Here is a 20,416-nt window from a genome sequence, read left to right on the forward strand (position 1 = left end):
ACACTGCCCAAGGCTTGTCAGCATGAAGACTCTTGGGACGGCCCAGCATGGCTAAATTAGGTCCTGTGCTACTCTGTTGGCGCTGAAAACTGGCACAGGTGAGAGCCCTTCCTCCCTGGCTTTTGCCTGTAGTGTACTGTAAGTTGGCTGGCCTACTTTCCTCAAACCAAACTAAAGCAGTGTGTGTGTGTGTGTGTGTGTGTGTGTGTGTGTGTGTGTGTGTGTGTGTGTGAGTGTGAAAGCGGACACTGTTCCTTCCCTCACCTTGAGGTTGCGGCAGCTCTGGAAAGCAAAGCTGAAGATTTGTTGCTCGGGCACAACTGGAGCCAGTAGCTGAGTGGTATAATTCCACTGGTACATTTTGCCAGTGGCTTTACTGAATATGAGGGGGAAAGTAAACACTATGGGCAAAGATGAAGGGCAAAGCTCATTGAATAACGGCTTCTTCTTTAAATACATGGAATCGTGGTTAGTACAACTTGTTCCTCGTGCCTTCTAAACTGCAACACCGCTATATAGTGCTCAACAATGTGGTTCTTGAAGTAAAAATCCCATTCAATTTCTCCATAGCGGATTTGTTATTTTTCCATAGTTTTTTGTGCGGAATAAAATCTTTATAGTCACGAGTAATTGAGTAGCTAGTTGTATTTGTGGTGGAAATAACGACATAAGGAATTGTTGAAATGTCAATGGAGGTTGGCAAGTCACGGATCATGATGGCTCTATCCAGGGAGCGGGCAATCACGAGAGAGCTCTATAATGAACCACATATAAATAGCCATCTCTGCCCTGATGCCTGTATATTACAGTTTGTGTGGTTACAAATGAAACATGCCTGCTCGTTTATCATTTTCTCATACCCTTCCTTGCCCACTGGATCTGAAGGTTTTCTCCCAGCTTATGCCGTTTTATCTCTTAGATTAATGTATTTTTAATGACTGTGTGTGAGTAAACCATCCAGTTGTCTGAACTTTAATGGGGTAAGACAGAGAGAGAGAGAGAGAGAGAGAGAGAGAGAGAGAGACACACACTTATGTATTGTTTAAGTTGTTTGAAAACTCTGCACCTTTGCCAAGCTTCTCCTGCAGCAGGCCATGTTTTCACTCCGCTGCAGTGTGTTAACACAGTTGTCAAAGTGGCTCACGAGTCTCTCATTTGTGTCAGTGTGAGCACTTGAATCAGATGAAATGATGCTTCACTGAAGGCAAGGCAAGGCAAGGCAAGGCAAGGCAAGTTTATTTATATAGCACAATTCAGACACAAGGCCACTCAAAGTGCTTTCAAGTCACTCAGTCTTCAGCACCTTCCACTTTGGGCCGCAACTAACGATTATTTTGATAATCGATTAATCTGTCGATTATTTTCTCGATTAATCGATAAGTGTTTTGGTCCGTAAAATGTCAGAAAATGGTGAACATTTTTGATAAATTTTCCAAAGCCCATGTTGACGTCCTGAAATGTATCGTTATGTCCAAAACCCACAGATATTTCAGTTTACTGTCATAAAAGGATTAAAGAAACCAGAAAATATTCACATTTGAGAAGCTGAAATCAGAGAATTTGGACATCTTTTATTAAAAAATTACTCAAAACGATTAATCGATTATCAAAATAGTTGGCGATTATTTTAATAATCGATTAATAATTGATTCGTCGATTAATCGTTGCAGCTCTACTTCCACTCCAGTGTTATCTATAGCGAAAGTCGGAGTAAGCGATTCTGCAGAATGCTTTTTGTCAAAATCAGTGAATATCTCCTCACAATTCACTACATGTCTGCACTGTGTGTGCGTGTTAATACACAGCCCAGGCTCTATTAATTGCTTACAGAGAGTAGGCTTTGTATGAACACTGGATTTTTACTAGATAGATATATAGATAGATAGCTGTGTAGAGTAAATACTCAAACAGCCCCCTCCTCCATCAGTACAATACTAGAAGGATGTGTTTGTATTCAAACCAAACCAAACCATGCCATTCATATCACTCATCATACGGCTACACATGTCTAGGATAAGCTTGAATTCAGGTTCAGCCCCTGGAAAGTCCTATTCCATTAAGGGTGTTTCCCAGTCAAAGCCTCAACCCCAGGGCCCTTGCTCCCAAACAGGCTGTGGATTGACCAATGAGTGGCTGGGGAGAGACTGAATTTACCATATCGCTGCTGCACCTGTTGTCTTATTGAAACCGAGGGGAGGGAAGTCTGAAAAGCCTGTAGGGGAGTAACACCCCGCCCCCCCAGTGTTGACGTCTAAAGGAATACGGCTCAGATTTTTAGACAAATCCAACCCCCCCCCACAACACTCCCACGCATGCATTCACTGCAAAGAGGCACCCAGCAGGACACTAGGATATCATGTTCCAAATATATAATGTGCCAACCATGGACAGGGATTAGTCCAGGGTCCCAGTTTATATTTAGAGGCACAACTGTGGGTGATTGTGGCTGGAAAGGAACGCTCCCCACCCACCCCACTTGAGCCGATTTCAGACATCTGTCTCTCCGAAACTGAATACTGCTTGGTGCAAAATGCATGTTGAGACGTGATTTAATTGCTCCATCATTTTCTATTATTTCGTCCTAAGGGTGAATGTTGTAGTCCTAGTAGGAAAGGTAAAGAAAGTAATAGTTGATCTATAGATAGGGGTGTCCCCGATAAAGCATTTACATAGTCCAATCTGATGTGTTGAATCTTGCCTGTGTTCGACTTATCGACGAATCATGTTTTTTTTTCTAACTCATTGATCCCTATTCTGATTTGCCACATTGGCCTCCATTTTTTCCACATCACATAAAAGGGCTGAAAAACCCAATTACAGTTTGTCTTCTTGACTTGGCATTAGAATTCATTTTATTTATTAACACACACTATGGAGCTTGATCAAAAGCTCATGAGTTATTTTCTAATTTCTATTAAAAGTATGCTATACTAGGCTTATATTTATATACCACTGTAGGCAATGTGTCATGGTGTTAATGGGAGAAACCAAGCAATTCCATGTAAAATCCGACATTCAGCCGGAATAGAATGAGCCTTTGTTTCATAACCAAATTTTGAAACTATTTGGCACAGAAAATATGACATAAACTCCCAGCTATGGAATTGGACCATATAGGGCAGTTGATTTTTGTAATGTTAATAGTTTTTTCTGTATTACTTGAAGGCTAAATGCCACTGTTTTTTGAAAATAATGTAACAAAGTTTTTTTTAAATACAGGGGTGTTTGTTGAAGGACATGGGATTCATTGTGCATTCCTTGTGGTAACGAATTAGGTTGAGAATCTTCAAATTCATTGTTATCGATATCGACTATTAAGTAAGTTTATTTAGTCCATTGTACACAGGGCACATTGAAATTTGTCTTATGCTTAAATTTAGCATATCTTTTTCTCAAGTTTTCCACTTCAGAGGGGGTCATAGCGCAGGGTACAGAGCAGTATTTGGGATCCATGGTCACTGGTCCGCCCGTTCATTTCTGTAGGTCATCCTTACCATCCTATTACATTGTTCTCGTATACTAACATCACTACTTGCTTTCTTGCACTCAAGTGGAACAGCGAGAGCCTTATCATCACGTCCTGCCCTGAGCTGGGTGAGAACAAGCTTTCTGGCTCACTATCGCCACGTTGCTGTGGGAATAAAGATCACATGGCTGCTGCCTGGTCATGCTGGTCATGGGTTGTTCCGGGGGGGTGGGGGGGGGGGCTGTATGCGTGCAGTTGTGTGTTTATTTCCATTCCATTCCATTTCGTTCCACTCCTGCGAGCTAGGCAGGGTAAACCCCCCCCCCCCCCCCATACAGTCAAATGACCACCAACAGGAAGTAAGGCATAAATCCACTGCACAATAACACTAAGGCATCCCCCCAAAGAAGTTGATGCCAACCGACTCTCACAGTCCCTTATATGGAGGCTCTATTCTTAGCACATGTGCATGATATGAAGAAGCTGGAGCTAGTGGACCGGTTGTTAGTTGTTCCTCTGTCTCTACATGTTTCAGCTTTATGTAACCGTCAGCAAGAAAGGATTTCTGTGGATCTTACTGTGTGTTGTAGTGAAGAGAGTATGGTGTCAATGAAAGACACATCCATTTCATGTGGTGGGGAATCATGCCGCTGCACATGTTGCATTTCTGTCCATGCATGTCCATTGCATTTTGGACTGATCTCATTATCTTCTGGTCTATTCATATTGGGTTGGACTCACGGTTCAACTTTATTGTCCCCGTGGGGAAATTCTTCTGTTGTTTCTACAACTACTGTTAATTAGCTGTCCTCGGGTCCATAATGGATTGTGTTTCTTTTTAACACCCTAATGCATAAGATACTATACGTATATATATATATTGTTTTTTAAGCATATTTTCAAGTTTTATCAACCGAAGTAATATAACAAACACTGAATTAATAATATAGAGTCCAAATCCTGATGTGCAACTTTACCATTTAAACCGATGCATATATCCAATCAAAAATAATATCTCTTTACGTTGTGAGATCTTTGAAATGCCTACCCTGCCATGTTTCAGTTAGACATACTGTATGCACCCACTGATGTATCTTCCTTTTATCTATTCTCATAAATATATAAATCATATTGCATTTTTGTAATGACTGGGGGTGGCGGGGGGGACACAGGTGCAGACCCAGGGGCTTCTGAAAGTTATCCCCGGAGGGATAACCACTAAATCGCTAATGTGATTGATTGATTTTATTCGACCATTTCATATATAAAAACAAGAACAGCACTCTGTTACATTAAAATACATAAAAAGCCAGGGATAAAAACACAAAAAAGCCCGAAGGCTTATTTCCATTGTGGTCCCTAAAATAAGGGGTGAATAAGGGGAAGGGGAGAAAACAAAAAACACAGAACTGTAAGAGCCACACAGGCTACCTTTATTATAACACACTAAACAACAAACTAAACCACCACTGCCAAGCAGCTGAAAGGATAGACAAGTAACTCCACAGTTATCTTGGAAAAAACACAGAGAGCACTCAGAGAGAACCTCTCACTATCCCAGAGGGCGAGACAATGAGCAGCACAGGGCATATATAACCTCTTCACACCTGGGCCAATTAGCCAATCAGTGCCACACACACCTGATTGTAGTGAGTGAATTTGTTTATTTAGCAGGGACAATGCACAGCACATTAGCAGTACCAGAGTTAGCTATAAGCTAATTTTCATCTGTAGTCACACTTTCTCACAGAGCCTAAATATTCCGTTCCCTCACCGGGCTGAAATATTCCGTGTCCTCACACATTTTTATGTTCGTAGCTTGTGCATTTGAATTTGCATGAATGAAGTGATGGGAAAATATGCCCTCCCTGAAGAGTTCTGCATAAAACCTAAACTACTGTATATACATTGGACACATGACGTCATAGTAATCTATACTCACCCTGACAAGAGATAAAAAGAAACCTCATCCTCCTGCCTTGCCTTATTTTTTTTACGTGACTCCCCAACATTTACACCAGTGGTCCAGAGCTGCAGCAGCATCGTCCAATCACGTCCCTTCACAACTCTTTCCTCGCACTCTCTCTGTGCTGGTTACCAAGGAGACAGTGAAATGAAGTCTGGGAAGTGGAGCAACGGTTTGGCATGAGTGTTTTTTATTTATTTATTTTGTTCTTTATTTTATGTCTTTTTTCTTTTTCTCTCTCTTTTTGTTCCGACACACACCGCGGGAATGCAACAATGCAACGTTACCACCTGGACTTATGATTGTGTGTGTGTGTGTGTTGCCATGTATAGGAAAGCCAGACAAATGATGAGTTCACGAGCCATAATCGTACAGTGTGCGCCGTGGTGTAGGCCTGCATAGAAGGACATATAACTAAATACATTTAACTCAAGTACTGTACTGCAGTAAAAGAGGAACTTGTACTTTACTTGAATCTTTCCTATTCATGCTACTTTATAGGTCTACTCAACTACAAATAATCAGTAGTAAATATTCTACTTTTGACTCCACTACATTTATCTTCAGTTACTAGTTACTTTAAGATTGTAGCACACAAAACATATGAAGAGTTTATAAATTGATGATATTTTTTATGCAACTATGCCCAAAATGTCACGGCTTTGAAATCTTTAAGTAGGGGAGAGTGGCCTAAGTTGTGCATTTTGGAAGTTGTTCCACCCCTTGTTTCTAGAAAACCGTGGAAGAAATTGGAAATGTGACCACATATTTAAGAAGAGCCATCTATTTGACTCATTCTGTAAAGAAGGGAGACACAAGGAATAAGATATAAGCACATTTAAGCTCAAAAAACTGTGTTTTGCCTTTCAAAGTAAAATTTCCATGATCAAGGTTTTTTGATTATTGTGTCTGAACAATTATAGACAAGTTTGAAAACATTTGACACATGTTTTAGTGCTTTGGTATGCTACATTTTGAGTCTATACAGTTAGCACGATGTCAGCCCTAAACTGCTGCATCATGCTTATTATCCCAAATTCTGGGGATGGGGTGATTTGTGCCAAAGGGCCTGGGTGAGTTATAAGTAAGTAAGTAAGTAAAATGTATTTATAAAAGCACATTTATGACAGTTTGCACTGTCCAAAGTGTTGTACATAGTGCATTTAGTAGGTAAACAATGAAGGTAAAATAACAATAACCAAAATAAAAGACGTAAAGCCCATACATCCACATAAACACAGATAGTAGTGCAGAGGTAAGATAGTTAATGGGGAGGAAACACCAGGGTGTACATATGGGTTTTGAGCCTTGATTTAAAGGCAGAAATGTAGGGGAATCACATTTGTCAGGTGGCAGTTGGTTCCACAAGCACGGAGCAACTAGTGCAAAGTACATTTCTGAGAGTTGTGCCAGTGGCATGGCTGTATACGCTGGTCACCAAAAGAAAGTGATTGTCTACAGTAGCTCAGAAGAGAGTGACATCTCAATGCCACTTAACGACACCACTGATGAGAGTTCAGATGGCCAGAAAGATGATGATGGTGACTTTGTCATTGTGAGCTTTGCAGGTAAAACCATTAGATCTGCTAGGCCTTGTTTAAGAAAATGGTCCTTCAATCTTTGTCAACTATTTACTTTATTTACTTTAAATAAACCTTAAATAAGTAATTGTCTAATGGATTTGTCTTGCATTTCAGTTTATGAGATATATAGCAATGGCACAATTCACCCCATGGTATTCTCTCCAACCGCACAACTTACACCACACCGGGGGCAAGTTGTGCATCAAGACAACTTTTTTTCCGAAAGCTATATTTCTTCAACAGTTTATTCCAGATCCAAAGTTTTTATTGCCAGGGATGCACAACACCCTGAAATATATGTACATATTTGAGTTGGAGACTTTACTGTCAAGGCCTTACTTTAAAGTCACTTTGAGTGAAAAGTTGCACAATTTAGGCCACTCTCCCCTATATTTTCTTGATTTTAATTTACGAAATTCTCTTTCTATCTCCACTCTTACTCAAGTACGGTTTTCTGGTTCTCTTCACACCACTGAAAAAGAGCATTCACAGTCAGACACTCTGTCATATGATCCTCCTCTGTCCCACCTGTTCTCACTATTCTATTTCCCACAATTCCTAGCGGTACGCGAGCGCTTCCTCTTGCCAGGATTCTGTCAGCGGTGACAGGAAAATGTGTATTTTAGGGCGAGCTTGACCCAAGCGCAGACTCTTTGAGTAATGCGCTGACCTTGATATCAAAGTGGGCCAGTTTGGGGCTAAGAAGTGCTGTTGAGGAGGAGGAGGTGTGTGCGTGTGTGTGTGTTTCTGTGTTTCTGTGTGTGTGTGTGTGTGTGTGTGTGTGTGTGTGTGTGTGTGTGTGTGTGTGTGTGTGTGTGTTTATATGTATGTGTGCATGTATTACTCATGTTCTGGGGACATTCTGCTGTCCACACAGTGATATTGTGAGGAGGAGGACGTACCTTTCTTTTAGGGGACAAAATGGAAGTTCCCATGGCGTAATAATTACATTTAGGGTGAATACTTGCTTTAGGTAAGGGAAGACTTAGGTTTAGGTTTAGGTTAGGGTTGGGTAAGGGTTAGGCAAGTATGGTTATAGTTATGGCAAGTCTCCAGGAAAATAATGTAAGTCTATCTATGTAATGTCCCCACAACATGAGTCATACGCAACCTTTGTGTGTGTGTGTGTGTGTGTGTGTGTGTGTGTGTGTGTGTGTGTGTGTGTGTGTGTGTGTGTGTGTGTGTGTGTTGGTGTGTTGGTTAGAGGCGCTTCAGGCCTTACCAGTCCTTGCAACTTGCTTACACAACCACTGTATGACTCTCTCCCTACCCTGCAAATTCCACCTAGTCATTCCCTTTGCATTTTAAATCTCTGCTAAATGTTTGTCTGCCAGTCTATACATCCGCCCATGTGTTTGTGAGACAGAGTAGGTTGTAAAATTCAGCAGGATATTTTTTACCAGGGCAACATGGATGTGTGTGTGTGTGTGTGTGTGTGTGTGTGTGTGTGTGTGTGTGTGTGTGTGTGTGTGTGTGTGTGTGTGTGTGTGTGTCTGTGTGTGTGTGTGTGCGTGCGCGCGAGTGTAGGGGGGATCTTAACATAGGGTCTGCTGCAAGTTGTAGGGTAACTAAAAGGTCCTGCATGTACGTTTAGATGTTTTTTTTTAGGATTTGTTCATATGTTGAGTATTGTCTGATTCATGATACATTCTGTCTCACAAGAAAAACATGCAGCAAAAGTATGTTTTTACCACCAGTGCATACTATTTTTGAATTTACAAAATTAGAAAAGGCTGTTTCCAAAATCTGTTATCTAAAAATGTTGGACTCTAATGTGTTGTAAAACAGATTTTAACTCTGGTTTTATCAGACGTCTATTTTTTATTTTTTTGGAAAGATGCAAATTTACATATTTTTATAGTTTTTCAAAAATGTCTGGAAAAATTGTAATACAAAACACTTTTTAATATAAGTAATCAACTGGAAAATGCAATGTTATCTACTTATTTAAAAACGTTACCCTATTCACCTGCAGTAAAATCTTCCAAGCAGTTCTAAGGTGTGCCCGGGCAGACCATGAATCTTGACCTGTAGCACTGACTGTGGTTGCGTTCCGAATCGCATACTCTTTCTTTTTTCTATTCTACATACTACATCCGACGATAAAAAGAATCTAGTTAGGATGCAGTAGGCATACTATTGGGACATACTTTACTCTCTTATTTCATCATAACATTGCGCCTTGATCTTGCCTTTTGGTTTTATATCCGTCGCATCCCCGTTTGTTTTCATATGGAGGCTTCGTCCATGTGACGTCACTTCACGTGCGCACTGGATTGTGGGTCAGAATCACCCCAAATAGGATGCAGTTTTCAACACTAACAATCTTGGCCGCATGAAGTAGGACATCCAGGTACTTCTAACCATCCTAAATCTGGCCACAAGAATCGGGACATCCTAAATCTTTTTTCTACATAGTATATAGTAGAAAGTATGCGATTCGGAACGCAACCTCAGTTTTCTGGTTTGCTCCAACTATTCAGCCAAGCAGAGCCGGGTGATGGATAAGGCAAGAGTTCAGTAGAGAGGTGGATGTAGATTGACGGATGGACAGAGGAGAATGGAGCTTGAGACGGACATTTGAGGAGGGGATTTGAGTGTGCGTGCGTGCGTGTGTGTGTGTGAAGTGCGTGTGTATGTGTGTGGGTGTGTGTGTGTGTTTATGTGTGAAGATCTCTTGAAGCCCCACCAGGCTGTTAGCTCACTTGGTTCCCCAGGGTCTTTGAACGCTCTCGGCCATCAAATACAGATTCATACTGATGTCTCGTCTCTTCTCTCTCTTCTCTCACACACACACGCAGACACACACACGCACACACACACACACACGCACACGCACACGCGCACGCACACGCACGCACACTCTCTCTCTCTCTCTCTCTCTCTCTCTCTCTCTCTCTCTCTCTCTCTCTCTCTCTCTCTCTCTCTCTCTCTCTCTTTCTTACTAGGGCTGGGTATGTAAGTTTCTACCTTTTTGGCACCGACGCAAATGCCTCCATACCATTGGGTGTCGAAAAATGTCTTGTCTTTAAATACCAACTTCCAGTCCCTAAGGGGTTAATCTCATCACCGTCAGTGAGCCAGTAAGCATGCAGTGTGCTCGGTGTGCCAACATCTAAAAGGGCTGGTGATCGGCTGTGTGGAGGCATCCAGGTTACATCATGGGTTAGACAGTATGCATCAGTGAAAAAAAACTATTTGCTATGATGCATTGTATTGTTTCCTTTGTGTTCCATTCTGCTGGTATATTTAGTTGGATCTATAGTGGCACAGGAGATAGGCCCTTTGTCCTAATCTGAGAGTTGAATTTTATTTTTATTTTTTTTATCCATAATGTGTCATGTCATCTTGCTAAAGCGGATCTCGTAAAATTGCTATCGAAAAAAGTATCCTTCAGGAACCTGTATCAAAGTCAAGATATTTGTGTCTACTGTATAGAATTATTTTTTTAAACGATAACCAGCCCTACTGATAACTATATAGGAAACAGTTTGCTGCAGTAGTGAACAGTGTGTCTTTTGGGCTGGCCCTGTGCATATCTCCTCTCCTCTAATTTGCCTTCTACAGTCTCTCTAATCCCTCTCGTGAATCATTTATTTGCAGAGTGAAAAAAAAAAGTGGGTAAACACAATAGGGCTGACACACACTCAAGTACACCCCCTGACCTCTGCTGCTGCATCTCTCTCTCTCTCTTTCTCCTCTTCTCTTCTCTTTCTTCCCTTGCCATCCATCTTGCCTGCACCTTCAGCTCCGGTGTCAGCACTTCTCTTCTCATATGGATTTGGGATTATATGCATAAGAAGGGTGCTAACCCCCCCCCCCCAAAAAAAAAAAAAAATGATAAATACATGTCCACGTTGAGGGGACAAAACATCAGTCACAATGAAATGTTAAGGTCATTTTTACCATAATAATAATCCAGTTGGTAAGGCGTCCCCCCCACCCCCCAACAGCAGACCCGGGTTTGATTCCCGCCCGCGGTCATTCTCTGCATGTCACTCCCCTCTCTGCCTCATTGCACCTCTGTCTCTCTGCACTATCAATAAAGCATAAAAATGCCAAAAAAATATCTTCACATTTTTTTTTACCATAATTCAATTACATTTAAATGTAATTACCGTCATGAGAAAAGTGTGCTGTGTAATGTGCGGTGCATGTTTGTATTCAATGCCTTAAGAGTGTGTGTCCGACTGTCAGACACACACTCGCAGCAAGCAGCACCAATGCCGAGTGAATGCAAGTGATGACAGAGCTCCTGTAAATGATGGAGGCCTATAATATATATAATAAAGAACGTGTCAAAGCTATTTAGACAAAGCACTCATACTTGCTATGCGTCACATCATTAGAAAGACAGAAAGGCCAATGCAAACCAGGTGGTCGCCCCCCCCCCCCCCAAAGAAATGCAACTGCTGTTTCATTGTGTATAGCATCTTAAACACACCTTAAAAATACTTCACAAGGACATGACGTGACGTGATTTTGTTTGTTTCCTCCGTTTGGAACGCACGTTGGTTGTAATGAGTTGCATTGTGATGTGTTCAAGCGCTGTTCAGTAACTATGTGTGTTTGGTGAAGGTAACTTCATTGTGATGAGTTCAATGTAATCTTGTAAAAATGTAGTGTTAGGCCAGAAAATAAACCCAATAGGCTAACAGTTGAATTAGAAACAAGTATTACTTGACTGTAATACTGTGTACGAATTTGAGTGTCTCCGCTGGTTTCCTTAATGCAATGCCAAGACACTTCTACAGTACATGCAAAAGTTCCCGGACCTTGTACAACCAACACTTTGTCAATTTTTAGATGTTCCATTGTGTATGGAATAAACAAACGAGACACAATGAGCTGGAGAGGTATGTGGCCTCTGGAAAGAGCCAGGCTAGCCTTGCTTATTCTCAGCTAAGCTTCTTATCTCACTTTTGGAAGAAAAAAACAGCAAATAAGCATTTCCCAAAATGTTAAAAAAAAAATTTTGATTTGATTTGATTCAATTTATTTCAGACATATCAAACATACAAAACAAAATGAAAAGCATGGAAATACAATAAACAAATTATGTTTTCACAAAAATAAATTAAAATAAAAAAAATTATCTGTATTGCTGAGATATGCCTGAAAAGAAATGAAAAAAGAATAACTGATCAACTAAACCAGCTTCTTTCTCTCCTCTTCCTTCCCTTTAGATGCAGATACTTGACAAGTTCCCAATTGAGGGAGGGCAGAAAGACCCAAAGAAGAGGATCATCCCATTTCTCCCAGGTAATAGCCTGCTCCGGAGCTCCACTTATCTAAACAGGCTCACCGTATTAATAATGTATGGCTGGCACTAGCGCAGTGTCAATATGAGCTGGTTACTGATGCTTGCCTGAGCCGTGTGTGTGTCTGTGTGTGTGTGTTACCGCTGACAAGGCACTATCTGTGACTTTCAAATCTCAGCTTTGTTTACATGCCTGTGTGTCTGGGTGTGATTCTTTAGGTTTTTTTAGCACACATTTGGATCAATTTGACTGTTCGACTGTGTTTCTAAGTAAGGTTACGATTATGCATGCATTGAATGATTTGCTAACATAGTTATGCAGTATCTGTGTGAGTGTGTGTGTGTGTGTGTGTATGTATGTGTCTTTGTATTGAGCGGAGTCATGCCATTACATTGTGTAGTCTTGGCCTGACATTCCTGCTGCTGGCGACCTGCAGTACACTGTGATAGATGGGGTTGTTGGTGACGGTTCACTGTCCAGGGCCGAAGGGCTGACACTGATTCTGCTAATCACATGGATGTCTTATGTGTGTGTGTGTGTGTGTGTGTGTGTGTGTGTGTGTGTGTGTGTGTGTGTGTGTGTGTGTGTGTGTGTGTGTGTGTGTGTGTGTATGTATGTGTGTGTGTGCGTGTTTGTGAGTGTACACTTGTAGGTTTGTCCTGCAGTTTTCTCTTGATGAATTTGCGCTTGCGAGTGAGTTAAATGCTCCTGTCTGTTTAGTGCAGTTAACCAACCGCTGTGTATATGGTGAAACACTGCAGGCAAAAACATTGTTTCTTAAGTACTGATACATTTTGAGATTTTTTGGCTATACATTATTTCCATAACATTGTATTCTTTCCTACTAGTATACATATAAGGTCAAAAATATAAATGTATGTGTTTATTTGACTGAAACTTGTTTATTCCTCTTATATGACCATCTGTAACGGCCATCTAGGTTTTCAATTTTTAAAGAGAATGTACACAATGTTTAGTTTGAAATTGCCCAATTTGCATATTTATTCAAACATTTCTGGAAAAATTGCAACAACAAAAAATATTGTTCAATGTAAGTAACACACTGGCAAAATATCATGATGATACAGTATCTAAATTAAATATGTTACCCTATTCACCTGAAGTTTCTGGCCTTAAAATGTCACTTTTGGGGAACTTTAAAAAATAAAAAAGTATTTTCAATTGTTAGTTGAACTTGTTAGGTAATAACTAAAATGATCCAATATGTTAATTCTGGGTTGTGTGGCATGAATACAGCACCTTACATTTCCCCTCATCCAAACGAGCTTTCTCATCCACTTTCATAGACACAGTATACAGTGTTCTCGTATGGATTGTAGGGGGGGGGGGGGGTCGTCCTGGTGTGTATTTAATGTTCCCCCCGAGTGATATTGGTGGGGGGCAGGGAGGGTGGGGGGGAGGACCGGAAATGGCTGACCCATGTGTGTGTAAATCCTATTTGTTCTTTTAGACAGCCTTGTCACACAGGCAGAGGTCATGAAATCCATAGGGGGACAGCTGGGACCTTGACTGTGAGACTGAGAGATTGCTTTAGCCATGATGACTGATAGCCCCCCGCATATTACTGACATCTGCTGGTGAGCTATGGTATTACACGTAGCACAATAACATTTACATTGTTGTCTCTTTTTATTTATCCTCCCCCTCCAGGCAAAATCCTGTTCCGCCGGAGTCATGTGCGAGACGTGGCCATGAAGCGGCTGCGTTTCATTGACGACTACTGCAGGGTAAGGGCATATTATATATTATAAGGGTTGTTATGTCCATGGTAAGGAGGCTGCTCTGTGTCAACCTCTCTCCCATATGACTGTGGGGAATTCCCCCCTGCCTTGTAAGGGTCAGAGGGCTCACTCCATACCGTCCTTTCACATGCTGCAATCATGGGCCGTGAGACAAGAGTTGACCTCACAGCAACCGTTTGTGTTTTCAAGATTCAAGACGGTTTATTGTGCACAATACTTACAGCAGCGGCCATTTGCAATGAAATCCTTAAGTCCGAGGCTCCTCTCAACAATGCAATATAGAAGAAGACAATGTATAACATAGTGCAAGGACACATTTCAGATAAATGTAGAGATAAGGTGCACCATATACATATAAAGTAGAATACAAAATAAGGTTAAGTTAAATGTAGACAAAATACAATACTGTACATTTTAAATAGAAAAATAAAAAATAAAATAAAAACTGTACTGAAATAGGACACCGTACATGTTATAGACACATGTTAAATATAGTATGTGAAAACAATATGGTGTGGTTAACATTATAAATATGTGCAGCATGAGCACTGACAGATGCATCTGTAATGTAATTAAACTAGTCGTTTAACAACATTTTGCAGTAGATACTGGTAGCTCAACTGCATTCTTATTGACATAGTCACATAGAGTCAGAGCATCAGGGCTACCTTGTTGTGTATCCAACTTCTTCCTTCCCAAAAGAGAAAAGGAAGCCCTGAAAACCTTATTGAACCTAATTCAAGGAAGAGTCTGCATTTCCCTTCCTGTTCTCTCTCTTATTTTATTAAAAAAAATAATTAACTTCTCCAGGAGTCCTTTCCTCTGTCCTGCCCTCCACACTTCCTTCCTTCCTTCCTTCCTTCCTCTTGGCACAAATCCCCAGTTACAGTAGGGAGAGAGGGTGCACACAATCAAATTCTTTTTTTTTGTGTCTAAACACAGCATTAATGAGCAGCATTGTTGGCCCCGCATTAGGAAGAGGTTAGCCACAGTATCAGCTCAGTAATTGAGACCAAAAGAAGTATTAAAAAAAAAAAAAAAAAAAAAAAAAGCAATTACACACATCTGAAATGCACTTAATCCTTAAACTCAAGCACAGGAATAGAACATGCTCTTCCTCATTACCCAAATAACCCCAAGCGCTCTTAATGTTTACAGTAGTGGGCCTGTTTTATTATTAGTATTATACATTTTTTTTTGTCCAGCGCTGGAGTGTGCCCGTACAGTACTGTTTACTTCCTACATCCTGTTTATGAGGCCAACAACCACAGAGGAAGAGTAATTACCCCGAGTTCTCAGCTCCCCTCAGGAGACTAGTTGTGAATGTCGAGTCCAGTCAACGATGTGGGGTGCACACACACACACACTGTGAGATACGGCCCCTTCTTTTTATCCCAACCGCAAGGTGCCTTCAATAATATAGAATGGGATCCCAATGAAATAAGTTACAAGAAAAAACAGTGCCGTACACATGGCGTGGCACATCTTCACGGCCCGGTTGCCCGTATATTATAGACATGAGCTATATGTTTGGTGGGAGTCGGCCATATCATTAAATATTGATGGTTAGTCAGACATATGATCCTCTCTTTGACTGTAGTGTAGGCTTTGTCGAAAGAGCATACAGCGAGAGAACACAGGGGGAAGGATGCATTCAGGATATTTTAGTAGGTGTATATAGCCAAGTAATAAAGCATCATTATTTTCCAAAAAAGGCCATGTACTGTACTGTGTAGTATGCGTAATTCATTTGAATTATATCCAGGTGATTCGTACAAACCTCAATCCTAATACCATTCCTCCAAAACCAAGAAGAAAACATAACCCTAAACATTTAACCCTATACATTTTGAAATATTTAAAGTTGCATTATTAGATTGTGTTTCTCCCCATATATGAAACCACTGCTGCGCTATACAACACGTGGCTAGCTAATATGCAACAGACACAGAGCAATCCTATAGCATTCACTCGGAGATGATGTGTTTTCTGGCTACCTCTTAAATGTAAATCCTTTCAGCTCTGTTTTTGGACTACTTAAAGATCTATGGTTCTTTAGCTTTAGCATTCTTGTCTGTCTTTTTGGTGCGGGGTACAGTGAGTTTATCAGAGCTTTGTCATCTGCCTGTCGCAGCTTGAAATGCGGTGGAATACAAACATATCTTAACAACAAGCGTGAAGAGGCTAAACGAATGAGGAACTGCAGAGCTAGGCGATAATTCTCTTGTCATTTGATCTATGTTCATGTAAAGAATATTGATTAATACAGCTTTTTCCCATGCTAGAAAACTCAACAGTTGGTGTCTCTCTAAGAGCCACTCATTCACTGTGTCTGTCCCTCTAGGCGCTGGTGCGACTGCCCCCCCAGATCTCTCAGAGTGAGGAGGTGCTGCGCTTCTTTGAGACCAAGGCGGAGGACGTCAACCCCCCAGTGGAGTGAGTCTCACATACAGTGTATACACTACTGTACTTTACACACACAGAGAAACCACCGTCGGATTTTGGTGTCCAGCTATGGCCACTCCATCTTTAATGCAGTGGTTCACTCTCCCAATGGATAATGTTAATTACTCCCCAAACTCCTTTGTTTTTTTTGTTTGAAATTTATGTTGAATGAATGGCGTACTGGCCCCAGCAAAACCGAACCGAACCAATCCAGCACATAATACAGTACAAAGAAAAAGAGATTCTCACTGAGGGAACACATTGTAGGCAAACTTTTTCAACCGTAACTCTACGTTATTAACATGGAACAAATCAGTGAAATTACAGCAGTGCAAAATGTGTGCATGGTATTGCGTTTTTTTACTCAACACAGGAACCTACATGCACTCAGACATTGATGCAGAAAATAAAGAATGCTGTGAGCAGCGCAATACTTGCAAAATGATCCTTACTCTTTGTAGTATTCTGTAGCTAATTGCACACACTGGCCATAAAAGAGGACTTTCATAAAATTGCAGCTTTAGCGACATTAATACTTAGCTATGTTATTAATCAGAATGACATTTACTTCCATATAAAATGTGGTTTTACACCTTCAGATTCTCTTTAAAGGTACAGTACAATGCAACCACATACTATCACTGGGGCCTCACGTGAGGGCTACTTTGTTTAGAGAAAGTATCCCTGCGTTCAGAATCGAATACTCATTCTTTTTTCTATTCTACATAGGGGAGAACGGGGTAATCTGAGCCACTTTTTACATTTGTTCCCCTCTAAGCGAGCTACAATTATTTATCACTCAAATTTACACATTTCCCATTAATTCATGATGTTTCCTAGAAATGGGCATTAGCAGAATTTTTTCAAGACAAAGGGCAGTGAAAATATGATTGTTTAAAAAAAGTTGTCATGTGGCTCACTTTACCCCAGCTGTGGGGTAAACTGAGAATCAAAAAATCAAGGGGGTAAACTGATCCACTTACTTTTTCCACTCTGAAACTACCATAACAACACATATTGTAACAGTTAGAATCCTGAAAGCTAGCCACGCATTCCAGAACTAATGCCGGACTAGTAAAAGAATGATGGGGTTTGGTCAATTAAGCAAAGCAAATTTTCTAAACACTTGAAAGTAACTCTGAACAAAATGAAATACAACATATTATAATTCAAAAGGTTTTAATAAGATTCAAATGAAAGATAGAACCAGTTAGATTAGAACACAGTCTGGGGGTCAGAACACAGGACCCTTAGAGCCAGCTTGTGTCTGGGGGTCAAAGCATGGGAGAATCAGAACCAGGGAGAACAGCCTGGGACTCAGAACACAGGAGAAGACCCAGACGTCATATTCTACAACTAGGCCTGAAGGTTACAGGGAAAGATGAGAAGTTGCTCTTTCCGTGTGGTTGCCCCAGGTCGTCTTCCTGGTGTATTTCCTTGGCATGATGGCTTTTCTACAATGTGTATGACATTAAAATAAAACATATGTTATGTAATATTACATTAAAATATGTTTAAGACTAAACTTAACTTGTGCCTCATGGTGGGGGAAAGTGAGACAGTGTCTCACTTTCCCCCACCACCACAATTTGAAAAAAACTACCTCTCTTAGCATTTAAGGCTAATCTTTAGCTAATATCATCACATGGTTTTTATATGTTGGTAGTTCAACATGTATGATAGAAGTTTTTCTACATGAATACATTTGCTTTGGCACAACAGTTGATTAATTAATTAATCTCACATGACCAAAAATGTTTTCCGTTGCCTAGATACAGGGGATGGCCCACATTACCCGATGCCTCAGATTCCCCCGTTCTCCCCTACTACATCCGACGATAAAAATAATCTAGTTATGATGCAGTATGCATACTATTGGGACATACTTTGACTTATTTATTTCATCATAACATTGCGCCTTGATCTTGCCTTTTGCTTTTATATCCGTCGCATCCCTGTTTGTTTTCATATGAAGGCTCCGTTGATGTGACGTCAATTCAGGTTCGCACTGGATTATGGGTCAGAATCGCCCAAATAGGATGCTGTTTTCAACACTAAAAATCTTGGCCTGGATGTAGTAGACATTCGGGTCTTTCTAACCATCCTAAATCTGGCCACAATCGGGACATACTAAATCTTTTTTCTGCCATACTACATAGTAGAAAGTATGCGATTCGGAACACAGGGTATGTAACAGCATGAGTGTGTAGGTAGACTTGGTAACACCCTCTGCAGACATGTATGGTGTTTTTCAGCCCATGTTCCCGTTACCACTCTCTCTTTCAGGTCACCAAATGATGACCATGTCTTTAAAGGGCCAACATTTTAATTTATGGTTTCTACTAGAAAAAGAGAGATTTTTTTCACACCTCCTAGTCTCTAGTCTAAACACAGCAGGAACTGACTCAAAAGAATTGTGGGAAATGAAAGAAAAGCTGACGGGACTTTGTGGGCGATTTTCATCAAAGAATAGAGAGTAGAATATTCTCACTTCAAACTCTCTAGCTTATTTCTGTGACTGGGGGAAACTTGCAGAGCTGGTTACGTATTTTTGAGTGAAAAGGAGACATGAAAATGAATGCATTAGAAAAGATGCTTGTGTGAAGTCGCAGTTGAAAAGGCCTCTAGCTAGCTACTTAAATACTGGACTAACTTTAGTTACAAAGTGAAAGTTATTTTTGGATATTGGCATATGACCATCATTTAAGCGCTTGGATAACTGTTTCATCACAAGTTAATATCCAAACAGCTGCTGCTTTGGCAAACGTGGTCAGTGAGTGTTTCGTGCGTCGCCTTAAAAAATACATGGTGACCGTACCGTGGCTATAGCTCATTACTGCCCTGTCTTGTTCTCACTTTCTAGTCTATTCCCATATCAGCTCTTTTCTTCTCAGAGTTGAGTTGGAGCCTGGTGGTAGCAGGCCTGGCCGAGGGCTTACATCAGGGGTGATGTATGAGAGAGTGGGAGGAGGAGAATGACTCGTTTCATGCCGAGGAGATAGCCCCTTTGGGTTAGTTTTTAATTAGAGAGCACACTCTCCCTCTCTCCCAACCTCAAATGCCACTACTGCACTATTCATTTTGTAATGTGTTCCCGTATGCACCGAGACAGCTGCATCCCAGAGGCTCTGCAAAACCTGAGTGCTCTCATTGGACCCAGGCTATGTCTTTTTTATGTATTTTAATTACTTTCTCTCAGTCTCCTCTCCATTCCTCTCCTGTCCTCGCTGTTGTCCATCCGTAGTTTACAGTTTTGTCCTCACCTTTCCTTTTTGGATGAGAGGAAAGGCAGTAGATTTAGTGTGCCCCGTCTTGCAACTGTTTTTCAGCCTAGATTAATAGCATACCCTCCCTCCCCCCATCCCTACGCCCTCCTCTAATTGTTTGTATCAAACTCGGCCTCGTGAATTCCACAGTTTTTTTTTAATTGACGCGAGAACTCAAGGTCAGAAAAAAACCAACGCCAACGCAAATCATTCTTTTGATCAACAGCTTTCCTTCCCTGGCTGTCCGTACAGCTTCGCCTGAGCCTCTCGTTTTACCGCCTTCCCCGTATCTCCTCCTGCCTCTCATTTGACTTATGCCCTTCATCGCTCCTTAATCCTTTTCCCTTTTTTTCGCTTATCGGCATCATTCTCCCTCTCCTGCAAAAAGCCAGTTTATTTCAGTGCATAAAGAAATGACATACTAAATCCCCATCTATGACACACACGGTGGTGCCCAGGCTCAATTTGCATCCACTGAAGTTGAACAGACACTTGCACAAGAGTTGCAGCGATATGAGAAAATTAAGTCAGAAGAGCCCGATCAGACACTATGTTAAAAGGATGCAAAGAAATTGTGATTACATAAATAATAGGTGGACAAGCTCGGGACAAGTGCTTTACCAGATATCCAAACCCACTCTCTCCAACACTCAATGCTTGAATCAA

General features: G+C 40.9%; 1 protein-coding gene across 1 annotated transcript in view; it reads left to right on the plus strand.

Annotated features, from left to right (window-relative positions):
- sh3pxd2aa (SH3 and PX domains 2Aa) overlaps positions 1-20,416 on the plus strand; it is a 115,354-nt gene that overhangs the window by 25,641 nt on the left and 69,297 nt on the right. The window contains exons 3-5 of the mRNA XM_080029584.1: positions 12,202-12,277; positions 13,948-14,024; positions 16,384-16,475. Of these exons, the coding sequence (XP_079885710.1) occupies positions 12,202-12,277; positions 13,948-14,024; positions 16,384-16,475 (245 nt within the window). The remainder of the gene's footprint in view (positions 1-12,201; positions 12,278-13,947; positions 14,025-16,383; positions 16,476-20,416) is intronic.

This window comes from Ammodytes marinus (assembly GCF_949987685.1).
Source record: "Ammodytes marinus genome assembly, chromosome: 6".
In the NCBI taxonomy this organism is placed as follows: domain Eukaryota; kingdom Metazoa; phylum Chordata; class Actinopteri; order Uranoscopiformes; family Ammodytidae; genus Ammodytes; species Ammodytes marinus.